The sequence below is a fragment of the Maylandia zebra genome, linkage group LG18 (assembly GCF_041146795.1).
Source record: "Maylandia zebra isolate NMK-2024a linkage group LG18, Mzebra_GT3a, whole genome shotgun sequence".
NCBI lineage: Eukaryota > Metazoa > Chordata > Actinopteri > Cichliformes > Cichlidae > Maylandia > Maylandia zebra.
In genome coordinates, this window is record NC_135184.1 from 22819377 (window position 1) to 22831413 (window position 12037).

Sequence of the window (12037 nt, forward strand, 5' to 3'; positions counted from 1 at the left end):
CTTTTCTACCTCTCAAAATTGACTTTCTCGCCCACCGCGACATCACTCCCTCAATTTCCATCTTCCCTTCATTTTCCCTCCCTCTCTTGGTTAGCCTCATTCAGAAGAAGGCTTTTGTGATTGGCCAGTATTTATATCAACTAGGTCCCAGTGCCACCTGGGACAATAGTCTCCTGTCAGATCCAGGTCATAGCAAGCAGAACCACTCTTCGGCTCTGCACGGTTCAGTCCAGTCCATTGAAATCCAGTCCAGCCCATCTGCCACACAAGCCAACCTCTCAGACAGACATAGGTACTGCACCTACTCACCCGCTGGCATCACACAGACACACAAGGCAGGAGCACGCACAGGTGCTGCATCACTGCTCCCATTTTGCCTCACACACACACACACAGGTAGACAGTGGGAGATCTGGCTGACTGCACAAACCTGCATCATGCACACAGGTGAATATTCACACCAAGCCTGCCTCTGAGCCCAATAGAGGCTCTGCTAGTGACATTTTTTCTTTACTACAGACAGCAACTCTGGCAGTGATGCTGAGAAGCAGGAAACAGGTGAAGGTAAGTGGATGTAGCACAGATCTGCATGCTTGGTAGAAGTTTAAGAGAGAACTACCATGTTTAGCATTATGCAATAATATGGGGGAAAGCTACAAAACAGGTATTACAACAGATGGCATTATTAGCCTCACAATGGTTAACAACCACCACTAAATATGAGACTGTAATAGGCTTTAGTGACCAAAATAAGACTTTCCACTGAAGATAAATACTTTATAGGGCACAGATGTTACAACTGACTTTTTAAATGTAGGCTAACTTGCCCGAGGGCTGGTACCCACTCACCGTCAGTGCTACACAGTTACTGGAGTAGTTTACACAGGATTACAGGGGGATAATCCATTTACAGTATTTAGAGACATGAGTCGCCATCTGTCTGTATTTATCTCAGCAAGGGAGCCGTCAGCACCGACTGACAGCAGCAGCACTTTTATGGTGAGACGAAACTGTCGGGGACGGTCTAGAGAAAGAGCTATTACTTTAATAATATTCCAGTTACTTTCTTGTAATTTAGCTAACCGCTGGATCACGAGCCCTAACGCGCTGGAGCCCGCGACCTTTAAACTGCGCGCGCACACTCGCCAGGTTGGTGAACTTTGCTGCCTTCACATGCCGTCGTGAAATCCGAGCTCCGAACGACAAATTTGCGATTTCATTTATGCGAGACAGTTTTAGCTAGTCACAGTTAGTCCGAGGAAAAGTCTTGTGCCAAGAAAAACACTGCTTTTGCAGTAAGCTGTCAGAAAGGTGGGTGTAGGGTTGCAATGAAAAGAAAGCTTAACTGACCCGGGCTTGAAGCCAGATTCCGTTAATGTGACTAATTAATTTATCTAATTGGAATTTTTTTTGCCTAAAACGTTAAGGAAACAATAATCTAAATAAACTGATTTAGACTATCGTTGATATTAGAAGTGCAAAAATGCGCAAGCTTATGTACACACGCCCTCAATCCTTTTTTTCGACAGGGCGTGTGAACTTAAATGTTGTCTAGAAGGGACCGCAAACAAGTCTAATTGTGGATACCTGTGTCAAGTAGATATACAAAAATGTCTACATGCTACGTTTTTATCTTTTAAACTGTTCTGGCGATTGAAATTCTTCGATAAAAGAGTGAGTATTTTTTAAAAAATGTGTTGTTCTTAATCCTGGCACTGGATAGTTTGTCTCAGTCAGTAACTGAGGTTTAGCGTTTTGTTTTCTTCTTTGATTCAAGGGTTTAAGGACAGAGCGATGCTTTATAGATTTTGAGGCACCTAAAAAGGTATTATTTATTTCATGTTTGTTTGCACTGTACGCCTACTGAGCTATTCTTAATGTGCTTTTCAGGAGATTTTCACTGTGGTGGTGATAATGAATTGAAGAATCTGGAGTCTACCTTATGACAATGAACTTCCCAGACCAAAAGCCTGCCTTTAATGTTTGCTGTCATCACACAAATGCAGTAAACTTGTAAACCACCAGCTTTTGTCAAGAATATCTTGCCTTATTGCAACCATTTCACTGTACCAGCAAGTCTTCAAACATTTGCCTTTCCCCAGGTGCTTTGTCTAGCTACGAAAAGCATCTATTTCAGATTGTCCACAGTTTCTCTCTTAGCCAGAGAACCTCCAAATTTTCCAATGATGCGGACAGAGAGCAAAGGCCGAAGTGCCTCCCCTCACAGGATAACTTACAAATCTGATTTCCATGCTATCAAATGCTCATTCGACACTGGGACCAGTTTACAGCCAGGGACCAAATCTGCTGCTGCCCAGCGCTCTGCTGTGCACCCTAACAAGCTGGAGTCCAGCCTGTCAGAGCCCCTAATGTCCTGCACCAGCACCAGTGGTAGCACAGGTTGCAGAAGTAGAATCCACAGCACCAGGGGGACCAAAATCAGAGATAACATCTTTCTTCAAATGGACAGCCAGCAGTTGAAACAAGATAGCGGCCCAGTGCCAAGTTCTGGCTCCACGGTGCTTATTTCTCCCCCAAATCCTAGCATACAGCTCCAGACTTCACCTTTTCCTGGATCCAGGTGTTCAGTCATCAATTCCTCATCTGCTCTGAGCACTGTAACAACAAATATTTCTATCCCAGAATCCTCCCTGAAAGATAAACCATCCAGAGCGGAGGAAATTACGGATATTGACCGAGCTGCTCTGGCACAGAAGTTCTCTGTAACTCGAAGATTGTTTGAGAGCAAGATGATGGAAGATGGGGGTGGTGGAGGCCAGGTTTCAAAACCCCTGATTGCCAGGGGAAGCAAGGGGATGGAAGATGGGAAAGTAGAAGTCAACAATGTAGAAAAGGTGGAAGAGGGAAATGGGAAAAGGAGGAACACAGAAGAGGATGGCTTAGATAAAGACAAATCCATGAACCATATCATAAATGTTTCCTTGCTGAAGCCTTCTACACCATCTTCACTGACAAGGTGCCCTAAATCCCCCGTCTCAGATATTCCTGGCGATGCATCCAACAAGTACAACTACTTTGACAAAGACGATCAAATCAAAGTATCACAAACAGAAGGAGAAGCATCCTGTCTTAACCCCTGCTTGACCCCTGAGGAGACGCTTCGAGCAGAGTTGGTCAGCATAAAAAATGAGTCATCAGAAAGTGATGAGAATGAAGAAGGGAAGGAGTGGAAAGAGAATAAATGCTGGATTAAGGATCAAGTGACATATATTAGTATAGCTCCAGGTGAAGAGTCCTCAGTGGATGATGTGTTTGAGGAGCCTAGTGTGGAAACACAGGGACCTTACAAATTGGAAAACAGGGTGGTATTACAAGTACGAAATGTTGGACCAATCATTTCATCAGGAGACCACCAGAAGGAGCTGTCAGGGAGCATGACAGAGAAAGGAGGAACGGAGGATGGCAGGGATGTTGGAAGAGACAAGTATCTGCAGGTGAGTGAACAATGGGAGGGTGGAAGGGAGGAGCAGAACAGAGAGTTCGTAGCACGGGCTGAGGAGAAGTCGACAGAAGAAGGAGGCAACAGGGAAAAAATGACTGATGCAGTGGTAGAAGAGAGTTTTGGTGGGAAGGAAAGGGTCATCGTGCAAGAGAAGGAAGTTTACAACAAGGCTGTGGGAAAGGGCAAAGGTGGAGTGGAGGAATGTAGACAAAGTCAAGAAAAGGAAAATGGGAAAGAAGAGAAAAGTAGGAAGGAAGAAGGCAGAACACCTGAGCTGCAAGCAGAGTTTGCAACTGAGGAGGTCAAGCATGTAGCATTAAGAGGAGGTAGTGATGGAAACACTGAAGCAGGAGGCGGCAAAGAGGCCCAAAAAGAAGATGCATTAATCAGTGGCATTGAGAACAAGGCTTTTGCATATGATCAGGAATCCCAGTCCCATCCAGAGCTTTCCACTCCACCAAGACAAGAGTTGGAAAACCAGCTTTTGTTGGAGTATGAGGAAATTCCCGGTGTGCCTGAACTTTCCGACAAGGAGAATGAGGATGGATATGCCGAGAGGAAGGTCAAGTTCTGCTCGGCACCAATCAAGGTAGGGAAACCTTTGTGAAAAATAACGCAAACGTTAAGGGTTTGCAGGCTTTAAGCTACCATTGCTCATTTTATTGAAAGCTGCAAGGTCTGTAAAGTCATGCACTTGAGAAACTCTTTTGTCGTAGATTTGTGTGACTGTCAGTTCCAGCTGCTATTTGAATCTGAGTAAGCGAGGTGTTAGCCCAAAGCAATGTTTCTAATCCATTAAGAGAGGAGGAAAGACAAGATTCCACACGCTTCCCTCTGTCAGCGCTCGGCTCAGAGCTGCCTTTACACCGGAAAAAGATCCTGCGGCATTAATCTGGATCGATTATAACAAACTACTGTAGCAGTGGTCAGTGTGGCATCAGTAAATGTCATATGGAAGTTGTGTGTGTACACTTAGATATTTTGCAATCCTGTAATTGTTGGTACAGTTTGCTCAAGTGTTTGCATTTACTCGATCCGATGCTGGCTCTCACACTAACCACATTTGTCTGTATAAACAAGGTCTTGTTGTGTCAATAGCTGCAGATCTTTCTAGTCAGCCCACAGTGAACATATGCACCAGATAAGAATGCAAAAAAACAGGCATTTTCATTTAGCCTAAAATTGCCATCAATGTTAACCTAAGTTGAGGCCTTAATTGCATGATGAATGGTGTGTTTCAGGTGTACAACACCTATTCTAATGCAGATTATGACAGACACAATGAAGATATTGACCCAGTGTCTGCTTCGGCTGAGTTTGAGCTAGAGAAGAGAGTGGAAAGGATGGATGTTTTTCCAGTGGAGATAAAAAAGGGTTTGTATGAGCATCTGTTTTTCCTCTCTCCTCTGATTGTTAAACGTCTAATGATTTTTAGCAGTTAATGTAGCTAATGTAAGGATAAATTCCCAATGTCTTCACTACCTTTTTTTCCCCCACACCCTCCAGGTGAAGATGGACTCGGCATCAGCATCATTGGGATGGGTGTAGGTGCTGACCAGGGACTGGAAAAACTTGGCATCTTTGTCAAGACAATCACTGAAGGAGGAGCAACCCAGAAGGATGGAAGGTTAGCTTTAGTGTCTTTATTTTTTTTTTCTCTGAATAAAACCAAGATAAAGGTAGATACTCTCCTCAGTCTGTATGTGTTTATCTCTGTAAGGATTCGGGTGAATGACCAGATAGTGGAGGTGGATGGAGTGAGTTTAGTTGGAGTCTCCCAGCTGTTTGCAGCCACAGTCCTTAAGAACACATCGGGTCTCGTCAAGTAAGTTACCACACAGCAAGTTTTTTTTTTTTTGTCTGTGACACGTCCTGATTCTTGTTATGTTGAACAGCTTTGTGTATTTTTGCTGTTATCTTAGACCAGCGGTCCCCAACCCCTGGGCCATGGACCAGTACCAGTCTGTGGGTCATTTGGTACTGGGCCGCAAGAGTTGAGACTAGGATGTGAAATTTATGGTTTTCAGGGGTTTTATCATTAACTCTGTTTCCCTGGGTCTTTTCCCGTGTTGTAGTTGTGTCTTATTTTGAAAGAAATATTTACCATAGCGACCCGAGAGCACTAAGGGGCAGAGAGGAGGACGTTACTCTCAATGTTGTTGGCGCATTTCAGGAGAACGCTGCTAATAAAGCTACACAATTACACAGTGAATTTGCTTTTATTATTATATTTACAAAATACCACAGTTTTTGTCTTGGTTGTATCATTTTACTTGTTGTATTTATCCGCGACACCTTAAAGGCTGGTCCGTGAAAATATTGTCTGACATTAAACCGGTCCGTGGCGCAAAAAAGCATGCGGACTCCAACATCGTTTTTTTGGTAAACCGTATATAAAAGTGTGTTTGTGCACTTCTTTGATATTCCACTTTAAAAATAATGTGCAAAGATAAGTGACAGGGCCTCCTAAGATGTCTAAAAGTTGTATAAAGATGAAACAATGTTAGTGCTATAAATAAAGTCTTCTCAGCTATTTTTAGTCTTTTATCATAAGGGTGATATTGTATTTGCAAGTTTAACTCGGTTAACACATAATATATTCTTCACAGTACTGTCTAAGATTTTCTTAAGTCTGCCATAGTGTGCAGGATTGTCTGTCAGCCCTTCAGATCATAATGAAAAACACTAATAGAAACGTTTTAATTTCTTTTATAATAAACACTTGAGCACCTCATATTGTAGGTTTTGGGTGCCATCTGGCAAATCTTTAAATGCCAGAAATGAACACATCAGCTCATTATTTCCTCTTCATGACACCCTCATGTGGTCTGTCTTTTCACACAGCAATGTTTTGGGGTTTTTCTTCTGATATAAACTTTGAAGCAACATTTATAAATCGCATCCAACATTTTTGGATAATCTGAGTGTCTGTAAATGCACCGACATTTAGAGCATGTTTAAAAACAGTCAGCGCCTGCAGCTATACTAATGTACGATGACAGCGTACCACCAACACTCAGAGTACATTTTGACACGCCGCAGCAGGATGAACCCGGTAGTAAATAATAATGACGAATCAGTTTCCAGTCGGCTGCTTTAGTTCAGGGGTCGCCTTTGTACTTTTGCACTTGTTATCTGTGTTTGCTGACTGGCATTAGTTGTCATGCCATCATTAATGTTATTGGTGACACCTGAAAAGTGGGATAGCTCCTCCTAGTGAGGATGAGAAAGTGAGAAGCAAGGGGGCACAGCTGCCAAATGGCAAATCCTGCTTCATAAACATCACCGCTTATGACTTGCAAGAGTGCAGCGATAATATGTCACACCAGCTGATGAAAGACAAAGAATACATCAGTGTTTCCTTGTCTCTCTCAGGTGCACTTTAGTGTTTGAAAGATCTGCCATGAGTCTGCAACTTAAAAAAGCATCCAGAATGTCTGCTGTAAAACGCACAATTTAACACAATCTGCACAGGTGTGTGGTGAGATGGAGTGATTGATCACACCTGTGATTGATTTCTGGGGATTTTTTGTTTTTTTTCCTGCAGGTTTTTGATTGGCCGAGAGAAGGAGGGGGTGGAGAGCGAGGTGGCGCGACTGATAAATGAAAGCCTGGAAATGGATAAAAGCAGAAAGGTGTGTCCTCTTGTAGAAGTGGGGGAGGTTGGCTTGTTTTAACTATTTCTGTTCAATTTAACTGTGCGTGTGTGTCTATATGAAGAGAGAAAGAGATGGCAGAAGAGTGGAGGACAATGATTGCAGCATATCAGAGAAGGGCTTGGTGTTTGATGAAGAGGAGGCGGAGGATGACTGCTGCGAAGAGGAGGATGTGTCCGCTCTTTCGGGTCTAGACAACTACCAGCTCTGCCTCAAATACCAGCAGGTACTCTGTGTTCAACCAGAGGTTTTAGCTTGGATTCATATTCTAAAACTAAAAGAAATGCTGAAAATCTGCGTCCTTTCTTGTAATTGTTAATATATCCAGGTTTATTCATGAATTTGCTCTTTAATGTGCTTACAGCTTCAGTCCAAACTAAGAAGCAAAGCAACCCAACTTGAGCACACTAAAGAACAGGTAGGTCACTCAGTTGAGGTTGAGGCTCTGTGTCTCACTCGCAAACCAATGACTGTACTCACTTCAATACACTACCTTCGCATCCAAATTTGGAAGCCTCTGACCCATTTAACTGTGTATGAGACGCCACAGAGTGGAGTTATTAGGACATGGCTGCTTTCCAGCACTCCTCGTCAAGCCCTGCTTTTTCTGCCTTTGACTTGAAGTAATCACCACTGTGACATAACTGGGTTGGTGAAAGCCTTTCTGAAAGAAATCTTTCTTCTGCGTTGAGTTTTGACTACTTCAACAGCTTTGATGGCACAAAGCAAGAGGAAATGTGTCGTTTCTCCAACAAATGTCTTGATGCATACGATCTAACAACATGAAGGCCCTTTTTTTTTTTTTTTTTTGGGAAGACATTTTTTTTCCTCTTGTGCACATGACATGCTTGCATTGCATAAAGATAGTTTTGTCTGTTTCTTAGTTAAAGGCTTGGGAGGAGCAGCAGGCCTGTTGGGAGAGCCAGAAGGCTGACTTGGAGCAAAAAGTGGAGGATGGAGAGGACAAAGCAGACAAACTAGAGAAGTACGGTTGAGCAGCTTCAATGCTCTGTCCCATTTTTGTGATATTTTTCTAGAGCGTGTGGAATAGAAAAGCATTTTACCGGAGCAGGCATGAAGATTAAAGGCTGCAATTGGAGACTGTTGATAAATACAATGAAGATTATGATGTGGGTTGATAAGGTGCTAATGAATCCCACTCTGTTTATCAGGTATTGGCAAGAGGCCCAGACCCTGTGCAGAGTTGTAAGCCAGCGACTGGCTGATGCCCAGAGCCAATCAGAAAGCCTGGAGATCAAATACAATAAGGCCAAGAGACTGGTCAGAGAATACCAGAGCAGGTACTCATGAAATCCTGCTAACTCCCTAAAAGTGTTACTAGTGAGCATGCTGTGCAAGTTAGTCAAACTGCACCAAGGTGTCTTACATGTGACTTAATGTGTTTTTAAGAGAGGAAGAGGGGGAGAAAAGGGAGGCAGATTTGAGGAGAGAAATGGAGGAGAAGGAGAGGCAGCACAGAGAGATGATTGAAAAGCTTCAAATCCAGGTGAGGGGAGGCTTTTCAGTGCTTTGAGGATTTATTTACCTGATCCTGACATTTCTCTGTAGTCATTGTTTCTCATTGTGTATCACAGATTGCACAGCTAGAGGGAAAAGAGCCAGTATCTGAGAGAAAGAGCCACTCAACTGACACTTCAAACACCGGTGAGCATCAGTTTTGGTGACAGTGAAGTGTCTTTGCATGTCTGTTTGACTCGGCAGCTGGCTCTACATATTACTGATGATAAATTATATTTTATTTTTCTAGCTTCAGAAGCGGAGGAACACTAAGCTTTTTGAGTTGTCTAATGCAACTTCAGTATGGAAAATTATTATGTAATTTAAATAGGCTTTTATGCATTTGTCTCAGGCACAGACTGGTCGATTCCAGTTCCTAATACCAGCCGTTTAGACTCCAGCGCTCACAAAGCCAGGGCTCAGCTAGCCCAGAAATCCAAGCGCCAACCGCCTTCACGAGACAAACTCAGAGAGAGCTTCAGAAAAGGGGTAAGGAACAGTTTTGTTGTCTGTCTTTTTTTTTTTTTTTTTTTTTTAATATGAAACGGGGGTGAAAGAGATGCAGTTTCTAGCTGTGATTATGTCTTCTCTCACTACAGGAAGAAGGGGCCCTGAAAGCACAAGAGGGACGGTCACTGTCTGCACCCACAGCGATCCGAACCAGTAGAAGCGACGTGTCCAGCACCTCATCGTTCCCAGCCTTCAGTCCTCAAGCTGCAAACAACTCAGTCTTCACCCCTCCAATCTACATCACGGATACCACCCCGTCCTCGCCGAGCAAATCCTCCACCTCTAGAAAATCCAAAAGGAAATTTCCCGACTTCAGGTGGCGGCTCTTTTATTTTGACTCACACTTTCTAAATTTAAAGCCTTAAATTGCTCTTCAGCCTCAGAGTTCTGATGGTTTTGCCAAACATGCTGAATATGGCACTGAGTAAAATTTTGCTGGTTGTATTTTTTTTTTCTTGTATTTACTCTTTAAAGCTTATTTAATATTTCTTTTAGTGGCCTTCGCAAGTCTCTCAGCAAAAGAAGAAGCGAAAAACGCAGCAGGACGTCTGTGAGCAACAGGTGTGGTGACACTAATATGGGTGGGGGGGGAAGAATGTTTTTAAAGATGTGAACCTAACATCTGTTTTGAACACTACTGCTCTTGACAAAGATGAAAAATGTGCATACGTTTTAATATACGTTTACTGCACATTCACCCAGTGTGTGTGTGTGTGTGTGTGTGTGTGTGTGTGTGTGTGTGTGTACACATATATGTTCTTCCTCTACCCCCCCCATTTTTGCACATGTCGAGGAGCGTGTCAGGCTACATTTCACTGTGTGTTATACTTGTATAACTATGCATGTGACAAATAAAGAACCTTGAATGAGGGCATAACTGCTCTTCTCCAGGGCATCCAGTGATGACCTGTTGGATGAGCCCGCTGAAGTCTCTCCATCAGGCTCTGTCACCTCCATGCCCTCTTGCCTGCCATTTCCTTGGTTTGGCGAGAGAGGAAGAGAAAAGGAAGAGGAAGGGGAGAGTAGGCGGGAGCGACTTCGGTCTGTATCCAGCAGCAGTTTGCCGTACCTGACCACCTCAGGGAGAAGACAGCAGGTAAGAAAATGAACCCACAACCTTCTCAGCGTGGCCCCTTCTTCCTGTCTCAGCTTTCTGACGTAGAGCAATCTCATACAAACACAACCTCATTTCAAATTGGCTTGCATGCTTTTGTACATATGCAGTAGATAATGAACTATCTAGGCACCCCAGTTTCATTTCTGTTGGTTCCAGAGTATTGGCTCTCCAGTGGGCTGTTCCAGTATGGTGGGTCATGTGTCTGATCACTCCCCCTCTGGACACTCTCACACTTTCACCTTTTCTTCCACTGAGGTGAGTCTATCCTTCCCTTTCTTTTCTTCACTCTTTGCTTCCCCCCGGGCGTTCTGTCCAGCTTTCACACACAGGCTCTTTAACCTCCTAGGACCTGGCATCCACATATGCGGACATCACATTTTGGGTTATTTAGACCAAAATACTCAATTTTGCTTTACAAGGGCCTGATATCCACTTACGAGGACATTATACTGCTACTGTTCTATCAAAATTTTAAACTAATATCCTCATATGTGGCTCTTTTCTTAAAAACAAAAATAAGGTTAAAAAAAAAAAATCTGGTAATTCTTTGTTTTGACGTTCTTGGGCCCCAATATGCCCAAATATCAAAGAGAAATTAAAAATGCATGCCGTGGAAGAGTTTGGGTCTTAGGAGGTTAATCTCTTTAATCATAGCTTCCTTCTCCTGCTATATTCTTTCATACCCCTCAGACTTTGGACGATGACCCAGTTCCCACGAACAACAACAATCAGTGGCAAAGTCGACCCGTCTTGGAGTGGAATAACCAGCAGGTGTGTCTGTGGTTAATCGCTATGAACATGGATAAATACACATCAGAGTTTGCCGCCAGGAGTGTGGATGGGACACAGCTTCTCAACATGGACAGTGAGAAACTCAAGGTCAGCAGATGAGCTACTGCTGTTGGGGGCAGGAGCTAAATGTTTTGTGTTGTGGTGTAACTATATAGGACGATTTATTGTGGACTACTCTGCTCTTCATGCTGGTTGCAGTGTTTCTTAGTAATCACAACAGAGTAGCCTTGATACAAAGTAGTCCAAGTGATTGAGGTTTTACACTAACAAATTTTAAACTTGCTTCTTGTTAAATGTGAAGTCGGTCCCCCGTGTGAGGTCCAAAACGGCATGTGTACCAAATCCACTAGTACCCCATTTAAACACACACTTTTGTTATCAGGCTTTGGGCGTGTGCAGTCAAAGTGACCGTTCTGCCCTGAAGAAAAAGCTTAAGGAAATGAGGAAGAGAGAGGAGAAGGACCAGAGGAGAGGAGCGAAGAGGCTGAAGGAGGAAAAGGATAAAGAAAACGTGGACAGCGATGGCAAAGAGAAGTCAAGGATGATGAGCGAGGGGAAGCCCCTGAAAGACGAAAGACACAGTGGAAAAACTGTAAGAACAGAGTCGCTCCTGTGAAGGAAAGACTGAGATGAAATGAGATGTACACCACCAGCATGAGTGTGTGTTTGCGGTCTCTCGCAATCAGAACTGCACTTCTACTGAACTAATAGAAACGTCTAGATCGACTGAACACATCTGTAGACTTTAAGAATGAGACCATTAGTCTTCAAATCAGCACTAAGGTTCAAAGCCACAGCACTTGCCTCCTAGGTATTCCTTTAAGTGTGAATTAACTGTATTGGTCTGCTTTTTTTTTTTTTTTTTTTAAACTTGAGTCATAATTTATCCTTTTAATATTTAATGAAGTGCTGATTTAAGCACTCAAGTATTTGCTGTACATGTTGGGTTTTTTATGTCTTAATAAATAATGCTTTCAGCAT

The 12037-nt window shown here is 43.2% G+C and overlaps 1 protein-coding gene across 5 annotated transcripts; it reads left to right on the forward strand.

The window, feature by feature from the left end:
* Positions 1-368: 368 nt before the first annotated feature.
* LOC101471430 (uncharacterized) lies at positions 369-12036 on the forward strand. Of its 5 annotated transcripts, none has more exons than XM_076876813.1 (19): positions 369-564; positions 1891-4052; positions 4705-4837; positions 4970-5090; positions 5184-5288; positions 7011-7098; positions 7184-7345; positions 7484-7537; positions 8004-8104; positions 8292-8420; positions 8530-8626; positions 8715-8784; positions 8990-9126; positions 9237-9463; positions 9643-9708; positions 10039-10243; positions 10421-10519; positions 10955-11143; positions 11439-12036. In XM_076876813.1, the coding sequence occupies exons 2-19, from the start codon at positions 2184-2186 to the stop codon at positions 11670-11672; spliced, it is 4086 nt and encodes a 1361-aa protein (XP_076732928.1). In that variant the 5' UTR covers positions 369-564; positions 1891-2183; the 3' UTR covers positions 11673-12036. The 5 variants fall into 5 exon arrangements, with proteins under 5 accessions (XP_076732928.1, XP_014267780.2, XP_076732930.1 ...); XM_076876815.1 differs by lacking the exon at positions 369-564 and adding an exon at positions 1071-1149; XM_076876816.1 differs by lacking the exon at positions 369-564 and adding an exon at positions 1189-1311.
* The last annotated feature ends 1 nt before the right edge of the window (position 12037 follows it).

Excerpts from the sequence above, each read along its gene's own strand:
- LOC101471430 (XM_076876813.1), top strand. The coding sequence starts at position 2,184 with ATGATGCGGACAGAGAGCAAAGGCCGAAGTGCCTCCCCTCACAGGATA. Across the intron at positions 4,053-4,704 it reads TCTGCTCGGCACCAATCAAG|GTGTACAACACCTATTCTAA; the intron begins GTAGGGAAACCT and ends GGTGTGTTTCAG. Across the intron at positions 5,091-5,183 it reads GCAACCCAGAAGGATGGAAG|GATTCGGGTGAATGACCAGA; the intron begins GTTAGCTTTAGT and ends TATCTCTGTAAG.